This window comes from Eurytemora carolleeae, unplaced genomic scaffold (genome assembly GCF_000591075.1).
Source record: "Eurytemora carolleeae unplaced genomic scaffold, Eaff_2.0 scaffold83, whole genome shotgun sequence".
Taxonomy (NCBI): Eukaryota; Metazoa; Arthropoda; class Copepoda; order Calanoida; family Temoridae; genus Eurytemora; species Eurytemora carolleeae.
Genome location: NW_019396027.1, coordinates 15,143 through 39,861, shown reverse-complemented (window position 1 = coordinate 39,861; position 24,719 = coordinate 15,143). Strand labels below are relative to the sequence as shown.

Genomic DNA, 24,719 nt, shown 5'->3' with positions numbered 1-24,719 from the left:
ACGAAAATAAAACGATAGATTTGTAAAATAGTTAGTTTTCTTAAACAGTCGTTTTCAAAACTATCGTTTTTAAAAAAGATTGCTTTTAATAAAGCTCGTCGTTTGTTAAAACTCGTTAATGATGAAACTTTGTTAACGACTGTTAACAATTACCCATTGTTAACCGATTGTTAACTATGAGAAGAGGAGATGAAACCGACCTGAAGTGCATTAGTACCTATAATTTAGTAGATTTAAAGAAAATATCAAGAAGTTTTAGCTACCCCACAACCTTTTACCAACATGTAAGAGAACATTTTATAAAGTTGCATATTTATCAATGACAGCTGTTTTCAAAAACGATTACATTTTTTAAAACTACTGTTTTTATTAAGTTTGTTGTTTCATAAACAATCGTTAACGATCGTTAATATATTTAATATTTAAAAAAAATGTTTTAAATAACAACCATGTAAAAACGGTCACTTTCAAAATTACCGTTATCAAAAACGATTGTTATTCATTTTCTAAAAGTCATAACCAATGGGTTGTTTTCAAAAACTATCATTTTCTTTCTTAAAACTAAACGATAATTTTGAAAAGTTGGAAAAACGAAACAAATGTTTAAGGATCATTTTCAAAAACAATTAACAACCCTAGCTATATCCAGTAAACTGAGGAATAAGGAGCATTATAGCAATACTTAAATGTATTTGATGCTATAACTAGTAATTTAGTTTATCACTTACTAGCTTCGGAACCCATAGTGTTGCCCAGGGTAGTCCTGGATAATCTTGCCGTTTACCCACTTTTATCTATTTTTTCCCAATAAATGTCGACCCACTCAACTTAGGATCTCAAAGCTAAGTAAATTCACATGGCCCTCCTGAATTCCACAACTAAAATTTTAGGGAAAGACAGACAAACATATATTACAACTTTATATACAAGGATTATTTTAATGGGGTCTGTTAACATCATTTATTACTTGCTGTGTCTCATTTCCATTGGTATACTTAAAGTCATAACTTAAGTCTTAAGTGGCCTTCCTATTTCAGAGTTTTCGGGTTCTCAATGTACACTTAACACTGGTATCCATAAATCTGTGAAATAGGAGTATAAAGCAAATATTCTCAACAATAAAATCAGCATGGTAATTATAGTAATAAACCAGTGCATGTGTTTTATGGTAAAAGATCAAAATCATTACTTTAGACAAAAAACCATCTTCCTATTCTACAATTTTAAGTGTCTTAAAAAATTTCTTTTTTCAAAATTTTAATTCTGTTTTTTTATAAATAGTTTATTCAAAATTTAATAAAAATTTCCTAGAAAAAATTTTAAAACAATCGATAAATAACAACAATAAAATTACGATTTTTTAAAAACCAATTAAGAATGGTTGTGACAAATTGTTGACAACTATACAAGATTAACAGAACGTAGACAAAACTTATGTTACCAGTTTTTAGTGTAATATAGCCTGTAGAGTAAGTAAAGCAACTAATGATTTAATATAGTAATATAGGTCAGTAGAAGCAAAGAAGTTTTAAAATAAAAGAATTTCTAAAATAAAAAGTATTCACAGCTTTAGTTTTTTTTACAAACCTGACTGGGCCCATATCAAAACGAATTATTTTTAATTTTGTATTTAAAGAAAATATATATGGATTCCATTTTTGGTTTTTAAATTCTTCGGTCAGTTTAAAATGTACTTGAAATTCAAATAAAAAAAATGTCTTGGGATTTTTAAAACGTGTTCTGCCATTTATACCTTTAAAGTTGACCGAGATAAAACAATTTGAAAATATTTCTATTAAATTCAAGTCAAATTATCAAAATACCTAAATTGTAATATCTCCGTCAATTTTAGTATTGCAAGAAGGCTACATTTGATTTCTGGAATACCTTTACATCCAGACAATTTTACAGTCATCTTATAATTCCCATGCTTATCTGGATTCTAAAAACTCTTTAATAGTTTTTGTTCGAGCTGAACATCTTATCCATGGCGGATAGAGGCGGAGCACTGCTAGGAGAGGAACTAGGTCTAGTAAACGGAGGCGGAGAGTGGCGGATTGGTCTAAGACTAGGCCCAGATAATACCGGCTGTATTCCACTAATAGTCTGAAATGTACCAATGATAATATGACTCAAAAGATGAATATTTCATTTTCTATTTCAGAGAAAAGTCAAGTCTTTTGACCCTTATGAGAAAAACTTCATAAATTAACCAACAAAAGAAATAAAATCTATCAATTTTTGATCATATTATTTTAGTTTCGCTAGTTTTGAGGAATAACTGCTTCAGACAATATCAGCAGTGCTTAGGATCCATTTAATTTTGATGGGGATCAAGAATCCGCACTGGAAATAAATTGATCAGGATCCAGGTCATGAAGATTTATCAAATTTATTTCTTCCTTTTTTCGCTTATCTTTATGCACCAGCTTGAAAAACCATTTTGATCGTGTTCAGCAGTTCATATCGAGATTTGAGAGCAAAAGATTTTTTTTAATGTTTTGACCTTGAATCCGCATATTTTTGAGGATCCGGATCCAGGAAGTCAAAATGTTGTGGATCCAACTGATCCTGATCCTAAGCACTGGAAATAAGCATGACAATTATCTATATTAAATTTTATGAAAACATCTAAAGGACCTGAACTGAAGGAGAAATAACGCTATGTTTAAACCACGGAGTATGAAATTGGAGGGAGATACAACTGACGCGGCCTGCCCTACCATATGATTACACATGCTTTGCAGAAAGGTACTCCATTTGTTTAAGAAATATTCAGAATAGGTTATTGTATACGCGGTAATTGTATATCAGACAAATATTTCTTATTCAAATGAAGTACCGTCTGCAAAGCATGTATAATCATATGGTAGGGCGGGCCGTGTCAGTTATATCTGTTCTATTTCATACTCCTTAGTTTAAAGTTTAAACCCAAAGGATAATCTGTATTCTGTATACAATGAAGGTGTTTATTGTTTACAGAAAGATTTGCTGATCCGATCAGAATGCTTTAGAGGGAGTAATATTTGTTCTAAAGTGGGGACTGTATAATATAAATACTGCAGCAATGAAACATTTAGTAACTTAAAGGGACTCAATGTGAAACTAAGAATATATATATGTGAAACTAAGAAAAATCCAAAATATTTTTTATTTTAGACTATTTTTTCCGGTGCCGCCGGAAAAAACGTGATTTTTTTTGTCAATTTTTGAACTTTATTGATTTTATTTCTTAAAACTTTTATAAAATCCAAAGTTTTTGACTGAGAATAATGTTTTATATCATTTTGGAAATCCCAGATAATGGTCTAAAAGATAAAACTAACTTATACTGAATATTTTGAAAATTCATAGTGTTATAAGCAGTTTTAGCCCCAAAAGCATCGATTTTATTGATGCGCACTTACACCTCACTAACATACCCTGAGAACTGAACAAAAATTTTTTTTTCATTTTCTATATTTTATACTTATTCTAAAATGTCATTACTTTTTGAAATATCTTCAAAAATGGTCGATTAATGAACAATTCAAAAAACTCCAGTTTTTTTTAGTTTTTTGAAAATTGTAACTCTCTTATAATTTAATGACGTGTTTGGACATTTTGAACTTGTTCTTTTAAAATGTTCACAAAATACATAGTTTTGCCTTGGAATGTTGTTTAATATCATTTTGGAAACCCCAGATACTACTTTATAAGACAAAATTAAAAAATTTAAAAAAATTGTTGAAAACTATTTTATTCTCATGTAAGTTTTAGTCGAAAAATAATCTGTTTTTTTACTATACACTAACCTTGTCAAAACACTCACTGACAAATATTAAAACATTTTTTTAGTCTATTCTTTTTTAAGTCAGTAGAAATATTTCCAGAGCTAAAAACTTTTGAATGAGATATTCTTAATCCCGATCAGTTAATTAATCTGGAGATTAATAACAAGAGGAGAACAAGCATTATTTAATCTCGAGATTAAGAAAAAGAGTGGATCAAGCATTAATCCCGATATCTAGAAATCAAAAGTTCCCAGCTCAGATATAATCCCATTTGCATATGAGATGAAAATATCTCTGGTACAGTAGAGAGCTTCTGTATGAATTCATCAGGTACATTGGGGAATTGTTCATTTGGCATAGGGACAAAAGGAAAAATTTTCATAGATTCAATAGACTGACAGACATAACTGTTCTCCAATCAGTCCTTTTCTTGAGAATGGCCCTGATTTTTCGCCACATTAAGTTGCTCAGTAGGTTTCTTGCTGCAAGTTCACAGAAATGTAGTAAACGGCAGTTTCAAATCCAAATTTTGTCTGCTTTATTGTGTTTCAGACGATCTCTTTTGATTGTTGTGTACAAGAATATTTTCGAAAAATTATATATTTTTCCATGACAATTGAGAAAAACTTGCAATGCTATGAGAAGAAAAAAATTATCATGTTTAACTTATAGCTTGATATTAAATTGTGTCCAACCTTGACCTGAAGTTAAAAATTGACGATTCTACAAGGATTTCAATACATTTCATTAAAGTGGAGGAAAATTACTTTTCTTCAAAAACATATCACTTCAAAATGTTTATAGATTTCTCAAGTTGTCTAGTTAGCACTAGTTATCAAGCACAAAAGTTCTCGATGGGTTCCTCTGTTGTATGTAAAGTTGCATATGGAGGAACCAGTACTGGGAACAATCAACGGGAGCTGCAGAGAGGGTGTAATATCCTAGTTGCTACTCCGGGCAGACTACTGGACTTCGTCAGCAGAGGAAACGTAGTCTTCTCTAACATCCAGTTCTATGTGCTTTATGAAGCTGATCGTATGTTAGACATGGGTTTCGGTCCAGACATTAACAAGTGCATGTCCCACCGGACCATGCAGACCAAGGAAAACCGGAACACCTTGATGTTCTCAGCCACCTTCCCCGAGGATGTGCGAATAAACGCAAGACAGTATTTACGCCAGGATAAGATTTTCCTGTCAGTTGGCATTGTTGTGTACGTCAGACTTTTTATCAGGTTGAAAAGAAAGATAAGAAGGGAAGACTTCTGGAGCTGTTGAATGACCTGGAGAGGAACCCATCTGAGAGGATGTTGATCTTCATCAACCAGAAGAAGCAGGCTGACTTTTTGGTGAGTTTTATCACTTTAGTGGGTAAGAAGCCAGCAACCAGCATTCACGGAAATCAGCTGCAGCGTGAACGAGAGCAGGCTTTGGGAGACTTCAAGCGAGGAGATCGTCCTATCCTAGTTGCTACAGCTGTAGCTCCTCGTAGTCTTGATATTCCCAACATTGAACATGTTGTTAACTATGATATGCCAACCGATGTTGATGAATATGTTCACAGGGTTGGGCATACTGGGCGTGTTGGCAACATCGGATTTGCTACAAGTTTCTTTGACCCGCAACAAGACTCGGGCATAATGGTTCCTCTATGTTCTATTCTCAAACAGTCTGGTGTAGAACTTCCGCCTTTTCTTACTCAGGGCGGATACAGAGACTATGGGGCAGCTGGAGCCGATGAGGAGTGGTGATCACTCAATGATCTAAAGGAAGAAGTCGAGTTTTTTGTTTAAACACCTTCCTAGCCTCTCGTTATCAAGTATTGTCATGCAACTTATTTAAATCAGTTATTTAGTTAACTGCTAAGTTGCATTAGAAACTAGTATGTTAATGTTCAAGATCTGACGCGTTATACTTGCGTTCAAAATTGCGATGCTTTTGGAGTACTCAGGAACTAGTTAATTAAGTCTGCGGAGCTTAAACTTTAGAATGGTGGATATCGAAATCAATGCTTGATCTCCTTTTTTTTCTGAATCTCCAGATTAGTTTACCCGTCTGGATGATATCCCATTCTAAAGTTTTCAGCTCAGATCTGATTCAGAATCTGGCAGATCTGTTGACAGGAATGGTAGTTCCTGAGCAGTTTAAAAGCGTCGCAATCAAGAGCTCTACTCCCCCCTCTATCAGATATAAATTGTGAAAATTGTGATATTGTAAATATTGCATGATAGTAATAAAGAACTGCTAAAGCATTTTCCAAGGCTGAGTCCAACCCCTTGTGCTAACTGCACTCTTGGGGAAGAAGCCTCCAGTTACCTGTAGGTTCACAACAGTAGGATTATCAATCTGTCCAGAGTATCCAGCAACAGCAGCAAGAACTTCAATATTGACTCCTTGTACAGGTTCAAAAGTTAAAACAGAAACAATAGATAATGTTTCAAAGAAACCATCCCTACCTTTCAGGATGTCAAACCCTACAATAGAAATCCATTCCTTGAAGAGGGAAGCTTCATTACAGTCTTGGAACTTTACATTCAGAAACATCTTCTTCTCCTTGATATCAAACCTCTCTAGAGCAGATATTCTAATAATTAACATCCAGGTTGTTCCATTTCCCACAACCATTCTCACTGGAAACTTACATGAATCTTTTGAATCTGTTTCTAGAATAGGAGTTGAAAAAACTTCTCTACACTTCTTGTAGTTATCCCTTTGAGTACAAGCAATCTCAGATGAAGTTTTGTCAATCTCTACCTCTTGTAATTCAGCAGCTAGGAGGACACTATAGAAGGACTTGCTATCCTTCTTTGTGTTTTCTTTGAGAAATTCCACAGCTGCCTTGATATCATAGCTTGAAGAAGTTCCAATTTCTATCTCCTTTACCTAATTAGTGTTCAGAGAGGCCTTAGAAATGGATCTACTTGACAACACTGTATCAATTTTATTCTCATTTGGATGAGCCCAAGATAGATTGTTTAAAGATATATCTGTCTTCAGATGAAATCCTAGGGAAGCTCCTTCAGGAAAACAATCTTAAACTCCTAGGTCACATGACTTACTTTGTATAGAGTTATCAAGAAATTTCTTCATAATAATCTTGTTCCTCCTGACAGAATCCAATGATTCGTGATCTAAATCAATTATCTTCTCAAGTGCAAGTTTCTCAAAGTTAGGAGCAAAATGATTTTTAGAAATAAACATCTCTTTCTGTTCAGGATCATCTATGAGATTCTTTCTCCTTCCATATCTATGTGAATTTGCAGCAGCAATTCAGAAAAACAACGTAGGTATCTCTACAATGTATCAAGTGTAACTAACAAATTTGTAGGAATAAAATGCATTTGACTAAATCTAAAAACCGGCTTCTTATGAAGATGTAGTACGAAACTTATACAGTCTGCCTCAGGGGCGCGGTAGAATTTCTTCAACATCAATAGGGGCACCTTGATCAGGACGAGACAATTTCTTCAGTTCAGACAGTTTGGAGTGATGATTTCCCATCTAGACCATGAAGATAAGAACTATTACCTTTAGCAATTGGAACATCATCTATCATGTTTGCCACCCTGGCACACAAAGTTTCCCACTGCATACAGGTCATTCTAGTATCACTCTTGATAGCAAGTTTTTCCAACATGGATCTCATAACCTTAACTTTACTCTCTACACGGCCTCTTTCCTAATGGGATTTTGCATTAGAGACTTTTACTGTTAAACCCATGCTGTCATATACACGTGCATTCAAATCTCTCAGGCTGAAGCCAGTGCTTTGAAGATTAACTAGCTGAGTTCCATTGTCAACATAAGCGTTTGCAGGGACACCATACCTGGAACTGTGACACTTAATAGCTTGAATAACATCTTGGATTTCCAGTCCTTCCAGTGCTAAAATGTTTGTTACAGATGTAAATAAGCATACTATAACCAGTGAATATATTTTAACACCTTTTCTGGCTTGCTTGTAGGGGCTGACCCTTGAATCCATATACAGTATCTATCATAACATTGTAAAACACAGGAGCAATTTGAGTCCTAGGAAAAGCATGCTTTGCCATCTCCAGTTCAACTGTCTTCTTCATGATCAACCTGCACCTAGGGCAGTCTTCTCTTATTCTCTGAATGATTCTTCTAGGATTGTTGATCACATGCATTACTTTGGATATTTCCCTGTAAGTAATTTCTACTCCAGCATGAGGTTGCACCACTGAATGGACATAAATGCATAAGCAAAAAACATTGGCGAATCTGATCCTACAACTGGAAGTACTGAGTTGATTGACTGATTGTCGTATAAAACTTCTACCTCAACATCCTTCTCTGATATGGGGTTATCATCTGAAAGTCTACCTGGGTATAAGTATATCATGAACATGAAAATGAACTGCTCTAGCTTCTTCTTGGGAAGTAGGATCTTCAATCTTTTAGATTCCTCCCTGAAGAGGCACCCTTTTGATAGCCATTCACATAGAGCTCCAACATCATCCCACTTAGAATTTTCATCCAGGATATAGCATATATGACATCTTGTCATTAGGGAATCATTAATTTTTGGTTTACACAAGTACCATGTGTTTTATTAACCATAATTTGGTATACCATGATAACTGTTTTCTTCAAAAACCTAACAGTCTTAACCCATCCAAGTTTAATGACATTGAAGTGAATGTTAGATGACAATTGCGAATCCCTTCCCCCAGCAGAGTGTGCAGTGAAGAATATAATACAATTGCAGTTGTCACAGTGATCAAAAGCATCAGATTTTTTATAGCAAGTATTCCAAGGAAATCTAGTAAATGCTTCAGGAGTACTGGATGTGCAATGATTTAAACCTTGGTTTGTAGATCCAAGTGAGGAATTTTGATCAAAACTATTCAGAGTAAACTTACTCTGAACAGTTCCAACTACAGATGAGTTGGCAATCTCAATCAAAGGTTCCAAAAAACACTCATTTAAAACTTCACTTACTTCTTTATCAGAGTATGAAAGATCTGAGAATTTAGTTATGGGCATTTGGTCTAGAGGAAGAGTCCTCCATTTGTAACCATTCATCCATAAAGAGTTTAGTCCCAAATCTAAGGGTTTGATCTTCATTGGCTTGGCTAGCATATTAGCAACATTTTCTATTCCATCTATATGGTACAATGGTAATACCTCATAGGGGCCAATTGTCCATTCTACTGTGGTTCTGATAGCTGCAACCCTTAAGTGAACAAATGTTTTCAACCTTTTGGAGGTGTTTTGGCACCAACACATGGCAATAGTGGAGTCAGTAAAGTATAGGACATCTTGAACTAAATCTCCAAGGGCCTTCTTTGTGACAAAAGCTAACTTAGCCATCTCAACAATTGCAGACAGTTCATTCCTAGGGATGCTTATATCAAATAGCTTGCTTTTGGAAGTCAGAAGCATACAACTGTAACTACCATCATGTAGTAGAAATCCTGCATAAATTGCAGTACCACCTGCACCTACAGCTGCATCGCTAACACACACAAGTCACATTTTAGTTGGATCTACAGCATTAACAGGGACCACACATCTAGGGGTCTTCAAGTTTGGAAGTTCAACAAATTCTTTAAACCTCTCTGACCAATGATGCTGCAGCTCTTCATTAAGTTCCAGATCCCAGTCTACTCCATTCAGGGTTGTTTGCTCAAGTTTCAATTGCAATTTGTATGGCTCCCAAAGGCCTATAGGGTCAAAAATCTCTGCAATTTTAGAAACAACAATTCTCCTTGAAATCTTGATGGAGGAAAGAATTATAGATGATGACTTCTCTCACTCTCCATAGGTCCCAGAACTTCCAGTGATGAGAAATACTTGACTGCAAATCTAGATATAGATGAAATGCAGAACAGAAACTATGAATTTTCAAAATATTCAGTATAGATCGATTTAATTTTTTAGGCCATTGTCTGGGATTTCCAAAATGATATAAAACATTATTCTCAGTCAAAAACTTTGGATTTTATACAAGTTTTAAGAAATAAAATCAAAAAAGTTCAAAAATGGCTAAAAAATCACGTTTTTTTCGGTGGCACTGGAAAAAATGGTCCAAAATAAAAAATATTTTGGATTTTTCTTAGTTTCATATATATCTATTCAAAAGAAAAATTGCACCTCTGAACAATTTTTAAAGGGCCGCCCTAGGCCCACCCTACCATATGATTATACATGCTTTGCAGACGGTACTCCATTTGTACAATAACCTATTCTGAATATTTCTTATACAAATGGAGTACCTGTCTTCAAAGCATGTATATTCATTAATCATATGGTAGGGCTGCGTCAGTTGTATCTCCCTTCTATTTCATATTCCTTGTTCACTAGACATAATAAATATAAATATCTAAATCCTCATATTCTGATTTAATTAATTCAGTTCATTTATTCCAATCTATTGAATTAAATCTGTTTAAACTTATATGAGTATGAACTATTAAACTGATAGCCGAGCCAAGTTTTTTGCTCTTTTTTATAATGGTATGATTGGTAATTAGGAATTTTTTCTTAATACGGGTTGTTTAGGGGGATGCACATCAACCATTAGGGGGGTGCACAATTTTATTTTTTGATGCGCTTATGCGCGACAGAAGTGCACTCCCCCCCCAAGACAAACCTCCACTACACCCCTGATTAAAAAGAGTGTGTAGAGCATAATTTTTAATTAAACCCCCCATTTATGAGAATTTCTCGTTTTCCCCTCTGAAAATTGGGAATTTTTCTTTTTAGGTTTTCTAAAAAAATAACTGGCGGATTTATGGTACAGAGACAATTAAGAAAATTAAAGAAATTTAACAATTTCTAGGTAGAAAAACGACAATTTCCTCATTATTGTTTCTCAGGTTTGAAGGGAATCACTGTAAATTAGACATGTCATTCTTTTTTTCATGCATGAAGGGTCACATAAAATGCACATTCTCTCTTCATTCCTTTTAAGCCAAGTACGACCCTTCAAAAATGGACCACCCTGAACCCCATGAACTTACTCTTTGATTGGTAGTTGGAGGTTGTGGTCTGGTTGAATCCCTCCAGATCATAGCAACAAGGAGATAAAATCCTCCCACCAACTTACTCAATATATTCATTGTACCCAGGGCTAGTGGTGTACTCCTCTCAACTAGATAACAATGTAGATTGTGAATAACTTAAAGGGAATTTAAGCGTAATTTAGTGATAGCAACGTCAAATTCCCAAGGGTATCCTTCAAGTCTTTATCTGATCACTAATATGAAAGATATTGTCTGTTTCCTTCCTAGGTTAAAAAGTATTTTGTTCTAATAATTCTTTTATGTTTTCCAGCAGTAGAAATGCGCATTGCGCAAGTAATTTTTGTAGAGCAACCACAACTGAAAACAATAAGTGTTCAAAATTATAAAAATGGATAAATAATTCATCCTGGATCAGACAGTCATCAAGGGTACCATTGTTAATCGGGCATTGCCATCTTTCCATGGAGCATCACTTGAAATTTCGCTCTCAGTCGCTGAAAGATTTACAACCAGTAAATTTGTTTCCCGCCATTTCTAGGGGAAGGTGCAAATCATTTTCGAAGATTAGAGGGACAGGCCCCGACATCATGTCAGATTGTGCCACGTGCTAGGCCTATATTAAACATTTTGAGACACAACGAGAAATTTTGAAAGACGAAATTTTTCTAAAAACTTGTTTAGGGCTAATTTACAAGAAGAAGATACATCATTTCTTTAATATTCTAAAAACCAGATTTAATGAATTTAGCAAGACAATCTTAAACAGCGCCAACGTTGTTCAACCCTAGTATTCAGTTTGAATCCGCGTAATAGTTCAACCACGTCTGCTTGCAGTTCGCTATTTATTAAATCTAGTCCCTTCGCTGCACTGGACATGTTTAGGCCTTCATGCGATAATTTATATTTAAAGGTTTGTACTTTTTATAATTTGTTTAATATTAATACAATGTAAGAAGTTGAATCGAGAATGCTTGATCCTGTAACAACTAAAAATGATTGGCTAAATATTGGATTTCTGATAAAAGGCAATGTCTTTCCATATTCTCTATTGTAAGATAAAGATAAAGGTTGATAGTAATGGTTTCTTCAGAAGCTGAACATTTTTAATCATAACTTCACATCAGCAGTCTGCAGTTTAGCATTTCATGGAATAACTCAATTCTTAAATTGTTAGATAAATCTTTTACTTCCATCTTGTTTCATTTAATTACTTGTGAATTAATAAATCTTATTATGCCATTTTTATGTTTTCAAACAATCGCTTAAAGAGACTGTAGGCATAATTCCAAGTGACCCTCAAAGCGAAGATGGCAATGCCCGATTTACAACAAAATCCTTTAAAGCTTTATAGCATGAATTATTTATGAACGTTTTCGTGTCTTTAAACTGTATATTTTGATTTGCAGTATCTCTGCGAAAAGGACTTGCGCATTTCTTCTTTATAAGAAGCAATGAAGAAACTCGCATAAATAAAGATTTTTCGACTGTATCTTCCACATTTTTGATCAGATTAAGGTTTCAAGGGTACACCGTTGTAAATCGGGCATTGTAATCTTTGCATGGAGAGTAACTTGAAAATACGCTTATACGTCTAATAATTATTTTGAATTTAAAATTTGCGGCAGAAAATATTTTGTTTTATAATAGCCCCCCGAAAATATGTAAAGCCCCAAAATAATTAGTTTGAAAACAAGCTCCAAAATTAAATTTTCTTGAAAAAAATTACAGGATGAAAGCATTCGTGCCGACAATAAATTACAAGTTTGTTTGTTTACCTAAGAATGCCAGTTCATGCAGGGTTCTTAACATGAAGTTTGCTCCTAATTTTAATCCAGACAAAATTCCAGCCAACATTGCCATCAATAATACACAACAGAGCCGGCCTAAACAACAATCAGGTTTAAAGAATGGTGTATCTTTAGACCTAAGCACATCCGCTATAATAAACTTCCGACCTACTTAGAACAATGGTTTTACAGCTCTTAGAAATTGTCATAACCTAACTCAATAAATAGACAGCTGTCGTGTTCGAATATTGCGGTAGGTCGGAGAGTTAGTAGGTCAGACGTTCAGTAAAGCGGATGTAGCGTATAGACGATGTAACATTACAGTAAAAAGTGAATTTCCACGAAACTTTCTCATCAACAAAGTACATCAGGACCAGAATTATTAAAAAGTGGCTAGTGAGAAGTAGCTGTACCGTCGACGTGGTTCATCTACTTCTCTTTTGCGCTGGTTAGAGCAGAAATTAATATTAATATTCTACCATGTTCCGCTATTCATTGAATTTAGTCCCTGGAATCTTAAAAAACGCTGACATAGAACTTATTTCCGCTTTTAAATCTTTTATAAATTACTTCTCATTATATTAAACAAAATCAACGACTGTTGACAATTAAAAATAATTAAGAATTTAGTTTAACAGTTTTGTTCATATTTGAAAAATGAATCTAAACATTTTTAAAATTTAAGAGATGAATATTAAATATGTCAAAATTGCAAATCGTTAAAATGTTTAACAAGGCTTATTTACATTTTAAATATTTAAATCTTTAAGGAGTCGCAATAACCGGATGGGTTTAAAGGGAGTGTTCGCGAAACATTAAAGAGGGTAGAGACGGATCCCGAATTGAATTCGGTTTTGAAAACCTACCTAGCTTGACAGCATTTTCATAAGAGAGATACGGAAGAACATTGTTTAAAGATTGGGTTGGGTGCCAGTGCTCTTCTAATATTTGACTCACAACACCCTCTAGAGAATATAAGAGTAAATAATGATAGGTTAATAACAAACTAGAATGCAAATTATAATTTTTTTGCTGTACAACAATTTAGGATTTAATCTTTTTTGAAAAATTGCTGTCAGTGCTTAGGATCCTGGATCTGCTGATAAGCATCGTTTTGAGGCCCGGTTTTAGATATTCTAAGTATTTCGAATTCTAAGAGGCTCCACAAAAATTTGAGACGTGAAACTTATTTTAAAATTCATGCTAGTCAAGATTGCTTTATTACGTTTTGCAATATTTTTAGCCTAACCAAAGATATTAACAAAAACGATTTTTAAAACGATTAGAACATCATTTTCTGTTCTGAAAAATCGTTTTGGTTAATGAAAAAAACGCATAATGTAAAAAAAGAAAACTTATCAAGGAAACAATTTTGCAATCTATTTAATAACCTAAATAAAATAAAAGCAAACTTATCGAGGAAACAATTTTTCAATCTATTTAATAACTTTGTGAAACACTTTTCACGCGCAAAAAATATCGAAAAACTATTGCTCATCTCTCATCAGTATCTGGATCCACACTGGAAAAAATTAATCCAGATCCAGATCCAGGTCATGAACATTTCTTGCAGTTTTACTGATTTTTAGGACAAAAGAAGTTCAAATTATGTTTCTGCTTTTTTCTCGTTATTTCTATTTTAAAACTTGATTCAAAGAAAAGGAAATTTTTGATAATCACTTATTTTTCAACATATTAGATTTTGGTTTTGAAAGAAAAAGATATTTGGTTGAAGTTTTTGGTTGACATATTACTCCTTGGATCCGGATCCGCATTCGGATTTATGGCTCTTCAAGTATTACACACTCCAGTTTGACCCGCAGCACAGTTGATAACTATCCTACTCTAAAGCATATATACTGTAGTACATCCCCTGAACTGTTTAATTTGACCAGCTGCTGATAGCTGACCTACTCTAGAGCATATATCCTGTAACACAGCTCCTAAACTGTTTAATTAGACCAGTAGCTGATAGCTGACCTACTCTAGAGCATATATCCTGTCTCCTAAACTTTCTAGTTTGACCAGCAGCTGATAACTGACCTACTCTAGAGCGTATATCCTGAAGCGTAGCTCTTAAGCTGTCCAGTTTGACCGGTGGCTGATTGCTAACTGATAACTGACTTACTCTAGAGCATATATCCTGTAGCACACCTCATAAACTGTCTAGTATGACAAGCGGCTGATAACTGACCTACTCTAGGGCATATATTCTGTAGCACAGCTCCTAAACTGTTTAGTTTGACTAGTTGCTGATAACTGACCTACTCAAGAGCATTTATCCTGTAGCACAGGTAAACTGTCTAGTTCGACAAGGGGCTGATAAATGACCTACTCTAGGGCATATATTCTGTAGCACAGCTCCTAAACTGTTCAATTTGACCAGAGGCTGATAACAGACCTACTCTAGATCATATATCATATAGCACAGCTCCTAAACTGTCTAGTTTAACCAGCAGCTGATAACTGACCTACTCTAGAGCATATATCATGTAGCACAGCTCCTAAACTGTCTAGTTTAACCAGCAGCTGATAACTGACCTTCTCTAGATCGTATGTCCTGAAGCGTAGCTCCTAAGCTGTCCAGTTTGACCGGTGGCTGATTGCTAACATTAAGTTCTCGCTGCCGACATCTCCAACAGCTTTGTTCATCAGATACTAGGAACTGTCTAAAAACATTAAAGAATTATTTAAGAACACATTGTGAACATTTTATACCATTTTAATATTTTCTAAAATGAATGCAATAGTTTGGAAAATATGGAAATATTTTATAAAATAATAATATTAAATTGAAATATTTCGTAAAATAATGTTTTGTAATATTTTGGAAAATAATACGTATAATCTGGAAAATAATGTATTGTAATATTTTGAAAAGTATTATAAATTTTTTGAAAAACTATTGCATTATCTGTTATTTTTAATTACCTCAAAACGTAAATATCACAGCAGAACCCAACATTTGGCAGAAATATAATTTGACGGATCTAAAAATAACAGGATTAAAACAAGTTAATTAATTTAAATTCATTTCATTTACAATCTTTTAAATTACTGGGAATATACTCTGTAAACCCTGGATAGAGATGGGAACTCTGTAAACCCTGGATAGAGACGGGAACTCTGTAAACCCTGGATAGAGATGGGAACTTTGTAAACCCTGGATAGAGACGGGAACTCTGTAAAACCTGGATAGAGATGGGAACTCTATAAACCCTGGATAGAGATGGGAACTAAGTAAACCCTGGATAGAGATGGGAACTCTGTAAACCCTGGGAAGAGATGGGAACTCTGTAAACCCTGGATAGAGATGGGAAATCTGTAAACCCTGGATAGAGACGGGAACTCTGTAAATCTTGGATTGGACACAAAAATGGAAACTTCTATGAGCGCAGGGCCTTGAATGGGCTAAAAGCAAGCACACCAACCTAGCTTTTTACTCTCCTTCCACTGGATACTGGATTCCTCTAAGGATTTTCCCCTTTTCAGTGAAAAGAGAACGATTCCCCATGTTGAAACTGTGAGACAGCGCAGGGATTACAGTTTATAGCTCTTTAGTCTTTATACATCTGTTACCCCCTCACTCCCATCCCAGCGCAGCTAGTGGGTTACACAAGTCTGTCACAAGCCAGAAAAGCATTAAAACAGGGGATTATGGTATATAGCTCTTTATATATCTGTTACCCCCTCACTCCCATCCTCATCTTCGCTTTTCCTCTATCTACCCTCCTAATGCCACAGTGAGCATTTTGGAATTTGTTTCTCAGTGGACAGATGCTGTCACGCTGTGAGATCCGTTCTAAAGACCACTGGGCAGAACTGTAAGAATTTTTAGACACAAAACTCCAACTGCATAATACTCTTGGGAACATTTGCCTAAACCGGGATACTGGTCCAGGCAGGCTTTGTGGGAATTGCTAAGATGAAAACTGAGAGGGGATTCTCCGAACAAATTCAAGATGATATCATAATCCGCCCTACATCCCCCCTTCCCCTTTCCTTGTCTTCAAGATTAATCAACATGGGGAAGGTCACCCAACCTCTATACGCTAAAATCTTCAAACAGAACACATTGTTGAAAATGTGACAATTATAGTATACATGTTGAAACTTACAAAGAAAATGTGTCGCCTGCAGTGCAATTTAACAAAACACCAAATGAATAACTGAGCAGAGTGTCAAGAAATTCTAGTTTCAACAAAAAAATTTTTTTTTTCAAATTACCAGACAAAGGACAGCTAACAGGAGGAAGAAGAAAAAAATTATGAAGGAGAGAAATACAGACAAAAAAAATAAAAATGGAATATTTCTGTACTGCCTGTACCCAAGTAATAAAAAATTCACAAAAATAATAAATGTTAAAAAAAACGGAATATCTCCAGCATTCCATTTTCAGTAAGTTAAGAATACAACATTTTATAAATTCTTTCGATGTCTCCAAGGCATTGGGTTAAACTGTACCAGAACTAACTTTCAGTTTTTTAAACTCGAAATAAAAAAAATTGGGGTGATATCAAAGGGGATTTGGAGATGGGGGCAAGAACAGAGAGAAGGGGGGGGGCCTAAATTACCTGAAACCAGAAATGTCCAAATGGATACTGAGCAACACTACTGCTCGAACCAAGATTCACAAAAATTTTACATTCATCTTCATCTTTCTATTACAGAATTTATCATTCATCTCTGTTCAATATAAATAAAAAAACGCTCTTAAAATCTGGATCAACTATTAGTCTCCCTGGATCCTGATCCAGTGTTTCACTCACCGAATCTAAGGTTAAGCTACCTGGATCCGGATCCAACAATAAACCCCCCGGATCCAATAATAAGCCCCCTGGATCCAGATCCAATATTAAGCTCCCTGGATTAGGTCTGATGTTTGAATGGATCCAAATCTTCATTTAAGTTTGCAAAGAAAGGATCCAGGATCAGGATGCAGGTTCAGGATCAAAATTGAAAAGATCCCGAGCACTGAAGGAATTCCTGGGACCGGGTAAAAATTCATTTAAAACCTTTTCTTCGCATCAATCTAATAATTCCTTTTCAGAAAACTCATGTCTAGACTCCCGTAGGAAAAAACAGGGGTTAATATTTCCAACCTATTTTTCCAACATTTTTAATTTTTTTAAATCCCTCATCAATTAATTCATTTTTTCCTAAAATTTAAATTTGAACTTTAAAACAAAGATTTGAAAATATTTTCAAACAGGGAAAACTGTTGAACAAAATATACACCCCGGAGGAAAGCTGAATAATGAAAGTAAGTAAATTCTGCCTGATAAGAAAACCCAATAAAAGTATTTTCTCCTAATACTTTGGCAGATTTCCTGCAAACAATAGAACATAATCTTGGTATTCTTTATCTCTCCTTCTTATCACAATAAGTTGAAATAAGTTTTGTGGGAACAAATTATAAAAAATGCGTTAAGGGTGATGTAATACAATTTGTCAAAATATTTCAAATAAAAATGTAAGTTTAACATTGAATTTTTATTAATTAAGTTTGCAATTTTTTTGTAAAGGAAATACATTAAATTAAATTATAAAAAATGTGTTAAGGGTGATGTAATACAATTTGTCAAACATATTTCAAATAAAAATGTAAGTTTAAAATTAAACTTTTATTTTATTTTTGTCTTTAAAATTAAGTTTGCAAACTTATTGAAAAGGAAATACATTAAAAAGTCGTGTTAAGTACCCCTAATATCACATTAGTAGTATATAGAAGGGAGTAACATTATGAATAATTAATAATAATGTTCTTAATTTTTTTTTTCTTCAGTTTGTAATATGTTTCATATGAGTGATATAAAAGATTAACTTTATGATTATTTTATGGCATCTAACTTTTAATTTTTTCTTATTTTTGAGTAAATTGAATGTGTTTGTTTTTATTTCTCTCCTATTTGCTGTGGTTTTTTTCATGTCATTTTATCATTGTTTTGTTTGTGATTGTTTTATCTTTTAACCTAATGTTTAATGATACCAAGATTGATTTCCTGATTGCGTATCTGACTTGTTTCACAATTGGAGTCTCTCCTTGATCTACCACCAGAACATCTTTATACCTAGATTCAGAACATTAAAGGGATTGTTCAGGGTTTCTGACCGTAATAAAATTAGTAAAAATAAATTCACGAACTTTTTGAAATTATGAATTTATGCAAAACAATCAAAATCAAATCAAATCATATTTTACAGAGATCCTAAAAACTTAAAGATAAATTTTCAAAGAGAAATACCTATGTTTATCATTCATTCTTGATCATTCACATTTTTTAAGGATACCGCTGTGAATCAAACATATAAACGGAGAGTCACTTCCAATTGCGACAACAATCCCTTCAATAAAAATTAATTAAAAAAATATTTGCTCACCTTTCTATTGGATCTATAAACCGTCTCTCCGTATACCAACCAGAGAAAACCTGGCCACATAATCCATCACGCACTGCAAATAAAATTAGATTTTTTTTCTTCTTTTAGTCCTTGGTTCAAAATAAAGAAAACATGACACTTCCCAAACCCATTTAATTCCCCTTACAACATAAATTATTATGGGCGAGAAATCATTTTCAAAAAAATCATTCCAATCAATCATGAACAAAAACATAATTTTTTCTCACAAAAAATAGTACATGTAAATGTGGATACAGGATTCTATGTTGAACTATCAAAAGAAAAACTAAAATCTTGTCTTATTACTTACAATGTTTAAGAATTGAGTCTAGGGGTTGGACCCCTGTAGAGGCTAAACTCAGGGTAGAACTTGATCTACTCAAGTTTCCTACTTCACTCACTTATTTAAGGACTTAAAGACTTGAGATTTTAAAAGCTTAAACCCAAGTAAAATCCAGAGTTGGGCTCAGATAGAAACCAAGTTAGGATTGGCTCTGATTCGACCAATTGGAGACTGCTTAGAAAGCTTTCTCTCTGTAGCAGACAGATTACTAGCAGATCAGCTGTGACAAGGAGATGTAAATTTTGAAAATTCGAACTTTACGTAGATACATTATTTGTAAAATATGTTTATTTCATACACTACAAATAAATCCTGAGATTTTAAATGTACAAATTTTAAAGGTTTTTCGAAATTTACTTTCATCAGCTGCTGAAGACCCGAGCCTCAAAAAGAGAAAAACCCAATGTGGTTGGTTTTTACTAAACTTAAGGCCATTCAAAACCCGGGTCTTCACTTGAGCTTTACTTGGGATTAAGCAGACGCAAAGACCGGGTTTTACCCGGGTTTAAGCTTTGAAAATCTCATCTCTGGTGACCGCTGTATATATTGTTAAATATATATATATTAGATAATGAGCTGCTGGAAGTATTAATTTAACGGAACAAATTAATTAAGCACTAAAAGACATTTTTACCGTGAACAATTTTAGATAAGAGCGTTAAGTCGTTTGTAATATTTTACCAGTTGTTTGAGTCAGCAGAAGAAACTTTTTTACAATAATTTTATCACCCGGACAAACCATGTAAAAAATTATTTTTTAGACCAATTTGCTGTTTAGAAAGATATTTCTTAAAAGAAGTTATCGACGAAAGTCATAGTAGAGCCGTAGAATAGATTATTTAATTATCATCATTATCTTTGCTGTTTTTTTCAAAATATCGTCTTTACAATTACAATAAAAAGGAAAACCTCCAACAAGCGACCCTAGCTGAAAGAATTTGAATAAATCTGCGAGATTTAAAAAAGAATTTTAATTATTTTTTTCAATGATGATCTAAGTTAATTATTTTGGTTTGTATACAGTATACACGCACGAATTTGTATTTGTTATTTAAGAATTGTGTAAAAATGTTTCTTCTTCTGACTGAAACAACTGGTAAAATGTTACAAACGACTTTACGCTCTTATTTAAAAATTCTACACCGTAAAAATGTCTCATTGAAATCAAATGAATCCTTAAGTTTGGACCGTCGACCATAGGGAGAAGTCATAAATTTTCATAGTAAACCCCGTATGCCAATCAGAAAGTCAGGAAATCCGGTAGCCATATTTTTTTGTGTTAACAAATTTTATCCTTTCAAAAATTTGTGTTGAAATGTTTCTGGCTCTGAGTAAATTGGTGAAGCCGATATAAATGAATTCCTTTAGAAGAGGAGTCCACTTCAGATAGATTGGTTGATAGTGTTCTTCTCCTTCTAAACAGATATTTATTTACACATCACTATCATCTACCATTCATACACAGGGAGGGAAGGGCGAGGGGGGGGAAGGTAAACCACACTAATTTATCTTCCAAGCCACAAATGACGTCCGGATTATAGATTAGATAGTGTATAATTAGATAGATTAGTGTATGATTATTATGTTATCCCGAAGGAAAAAGGGAAAAGGATTTACGGAAACATAAAATAAAAACTATATTAATTTCTTTCATGAAAATTATTGGTTTTATTTGATCAATTTTTAGTCTAATAAAAAAAACTCATTAACTTTGCCTGCCATTATCTATTCTCCGTAAATTAATTAGTTACTGAAAATTTGTTATACATTTAAATTTATAGTTTTAAAGACTGAAAGAAACTTCAGAAAACAAAGAGATTTTTGTTGTTTTTTCGAAAAGATATAAGCAGATTGGATTTAAAAATGGTATTATTTCCCGAAACAACTTTAGATCGTTTTTAGACAAATCCCAACCCTACTCTCTATTATTAGAATTATATAATTTTCTTTTCAATATATTCGCCAAAAAGTTTGGCATCATCGAGAGTTTGTCCTTACTAGTTTGAAGCGTATTGAATGAGTATTTCCCGAAATACGAACAAGTTTAAAGTCGTCTACTTTTGTCCAAAACCGCAAAAATATTTACGCCGCATTAGAGTGACAAAAATACAAAATTCTAAGGTTTTCATAAGAGATATGCATAACTCCCGTGATCTCTAATATTTTCAACAATTTGGATAGATTTCAGATCCGCTTAAAAATTTAATGAATCTTAAGAATTAAAAGAAATGAGGCCCCTAAACCCATTTTCCTTCTCTAGAATTGAATCACTTCTTTATTTAAACATTGCCCAATTAAGAAATGCATAAAGTACCAGAATTGCACAACATCCTGTTGCCAATTTTGAGTTGCAAGTTTGGCACAACATGGACCAAACAAATTAATATAAAATAAGATCTCTATAATCACTTTAACTCCAACAATTAACAAAAACATTAAATTTATGAATTTAAAATAAAATAATTTTAGCTAATTCCCGCTCTTGTAGGATTTTCTTCAAATAATTCATATTTATCGGTATTAGGGACGTATTAGGGACGTATTAGGGACGTATTAGGGACGTATTAGGGACGTATTAGGGACGTATTAGGGACGTATTAGGGACGTATTAGGGACGTATTAAGGTAGTATTAGGGACGTTATAGGGACGTATTAGGGACGTATTCAGAAAAAATAAACCTGTCATGTTTTTTTATAAAAAAATACATGTGGCAGATGCAGCCAATATTGGAAAAGTACCTGTTTGTGGGTGACACCATGGAGCTCTCAACACTACTCACGCTCATATCTGAGGTAGATCCAGAGTGCTTGGATTGGAGTAGGTTACTAAAATATTCATTATTTAAAGGACTGCTCACAAAGGTAAAAATTCAAATAATACCATAATTTAGGAGCACAGCTAACAAACAATAACGCTTGATTTCTAAGGACAACCAAATAGATTGTCAAGTACAATAGATGGCAACGAAAAGTTGTACACCTCAGTACAGCTGTATTCTGACGTCACAAGTGTCAATTCAGTTTTTGTGTCTGACAAAATTATTAATAATAGTGATAATTTTAGAATAAAGTATTTATCTTACAGTAAGATAATTGAAATTTTATTGGATCTTTATTTTCTGTTTTTACACGTGTTTATTTAATCTTGGAAAACATGTCAACTAATGTGAGGAAATTTCGTTTTCCTTGTTATATTTGACCCTTGTGACGTCGCGTATAATTGTCCATTTCTCTGTTGCCACCTATTGTACTTGATAATCTATTTGCGGACAACAATTTGAATTAAAAAGGACCAAAAAGGTCGAGACGGATTTTGGCCCTCAAGGACAATATTCAAAAGATTGGCTTAGTTCTGTCCATAGATAAAGATAGATTGCTCATTAGACGACATTTTTCATCTTAAAAGATATAAATGTACAGAGATGTTTTAAAGATATTCCTATTATATAGATTAACTAGGTCTGTTGTGAACATTGGCTGTTCTTATGTCATTGAGTACTTGTGGTGTACATGAGTTCTGTAAAAAGAAATTTAAGTTAGTTAAGTCCTTCTCATATCCTTCTCCAGTTCTCGTCAATATGATATATTGCTCAGTGAAATAATTTGATATTCTCAAAATAAAATTCACTCCTGAGTGGTTTAATAATTATGAAATCCATTAAAACACCAAACCACCCCGCTTATCATTGAAGTACACTTTGACCCCTAGAAGTATGAGTTCGCGGACTGTAGCGTACATAAGCTATCTATGTTTATTTATTTATCTATGGTTCTGTCCCTTCTTCCATAATTGTGACATCACATGTACTTTCATAAGTAGGAACAATCTCTTTAAATAAAAAAAGTAGTATAGAAAATGTTTATAATCAAGGTTAGAACTGGAACTGGGTCCAATCTTACTCCGGTACCACAGTTCCTAGATAACCTATATTTCAGATCTGATTCCAAGTAAAAGAATTGGGGGAAAGTTAAAATGAGACAACTGTCAGTTACAGGCATACAACATACACTACTTCATAACTACAATATTTGCCATGATGAAAATATACAGAGCTGAAAACTTTAGAATGGGATATCCTTAATCCCGATAGGTAAATTAATCTGGAGCTTGATAACAAGAGGAGAACAATCATGATTTAATCTGGATATTAAGAAAAAGAGGAGATCAAGCATTAATCTCGATATCCACCATTCTAAAGTTTTCAGCTCAGGTGTACTCTACAAACCTGAATGTAGATTTATTATTTTTGCTTTATTGAAAGCGATGCATTTTTTTAAACTGTGGATTAAATTTGTACCTGATATGGTCATTTGCCGAGATAAATGTTTGAGCAGAAGGTCCCGGAAGTCCGGGAGAGTATTTCCGGTTGTTTTTAGACATCCCCAGAGGACTCACTTGGCTAAGATTTCGCAGATTTTCGGCAGATTTATTTCGCGCGGTTTCAAAACCATTATTCGATCGAACTGATTCCACTTCTGATCCATTTCTATGAATCATCTCTTTCTGAAAAAAATATTCAAATTATAAAAATATACGATTATTTTTAGGGTTTCTGCATGAAAACCACGGATAACTGAAGTATTTTCTTTACATAGCAACAACTGTAAATCAACATTAAGGTCATAGAAAGCTATAAAAACATTTTGTGTGCAGTATTGTGATTTTAAAATAGTGAATATCACAGATTTGCAAATACTATGAAGTTCAGAACAATTAGTTTAAACCAAGGTTGAAGGGATAGGATTTGTAAGCACATTTTACTGTGACGTATAAGAGATGCTAAGAACTGGTTTTATCAACAAAACAACAAAAATTGTAAACAGCAGTCTTTGTTTATCTATGATAAACTGGTTTCTGAGCAGTCCTAATATGTCACAGTTAAAAACAGTGCTTAGGACCCATTTAATTTTGATGCGGATCCGGATCCCCACTGGAAAAAATGGATCCGGATCCAGGTGATGAACATTACTTCCAAATATTTACTGATTCTTTTAACAAAATAAGAATTTTTTTTTTATTTCTTTATGCTACAACTTTAAAACCCAAACCAGAGATAAGGACTTTTTTTCAGCAGTTCAGATCGAGTTTTGAGAGCAAAAGATTTCTTCATCAGTTTTTGGTTGATATTTTGCCATTGGATCCGGATCCAGGAAGCCAAAATGTTGCGGATCCAACGGATCCGAAACCTAAGCACTGGTTTAAAATAAACAAAAACATTTGACCGTGACCTTAGGGTTAATTGGATTAGTTTTCCAGGAAAAGAGCTACATTTGTGATTCAAATATTGAGATCGGTGTTGTACATCGTTTCAACATCTTTCATAAATTATGTTACATATCTATAAAAATATCTTCTCCATGATCGCAGATTTGATCGGTAGATGATCAACGATAGCATTATGATCGGTCCACACTTTTCTATC

The 24,719-nt window shown here is 33.8% G+C and overlaps 1 protein-coding gene across 1 annotated transcript; it reads right to left on the bottom strand.

The window, feature by feature from the left end:
- Positions 1 to 1,765: 1,765 nt before the first annotated feature.
- Positions 1,766 to 24,719, bottom strand: LOC111718309 (uncharacterized). Its single transcript, XM_023493870.1, has 15 exons — positions 23,595 to 24,719; positions 22,036 to 22,122; positions 20,659 to 20,711; positions 19,264 to 19,341; positions 18,933 to 19,005; positions 18,554 to 18,622; positions 17,830 to 17,881; positions 17,126 to 17,212; positions 15,483 to 15,541; positions 15,093 to 15,220; positions 14,595 to 14,705; positions 13,418 to 13,516; positions 12,540 to 12,647; positions 10,762 to 10,892; positions 1,766 to 2,106 (listed from the first exon to the last, which is right to left on the bottom strand). The coding sequence occupies exons 1-15, from the start codon at positions 23,792 to 23,794 to the stop codon at positions 1,954 to 1,956; spliced, it is 1,488 nt and encodes a 495-aa protein (XP_023349638.1). The 5' UTR covers positions 23,795 to 24,719; the 3' UTR covers positions 1,766 to 1,953.

Excerpts from the sequence above, each read along its gene's own strand:
- LOC111718309 (XM_023493870.1), bottom strand. The coding sequence starts at position 23,794 with ATGATTCATAGAAATGGATCAGAAGTGGAATCAGTTCGATCGAATAAT. Across the intron at positions 22,123-23,594 it reads TCGGCAAATGACCATATCAG|TAACCTACTCCAATCCAAGC; the intron begins GTACAAATTTAA and ends TGAATATTTTAG. Across the intron at positions 19,342-20,658 it reads AGTGGACTCCTCTTCTAAAG|GAAACTTGAGTAGATCAAGT; the intron begins GAATTCATTTAT and ends TGAGTGAAGTAG.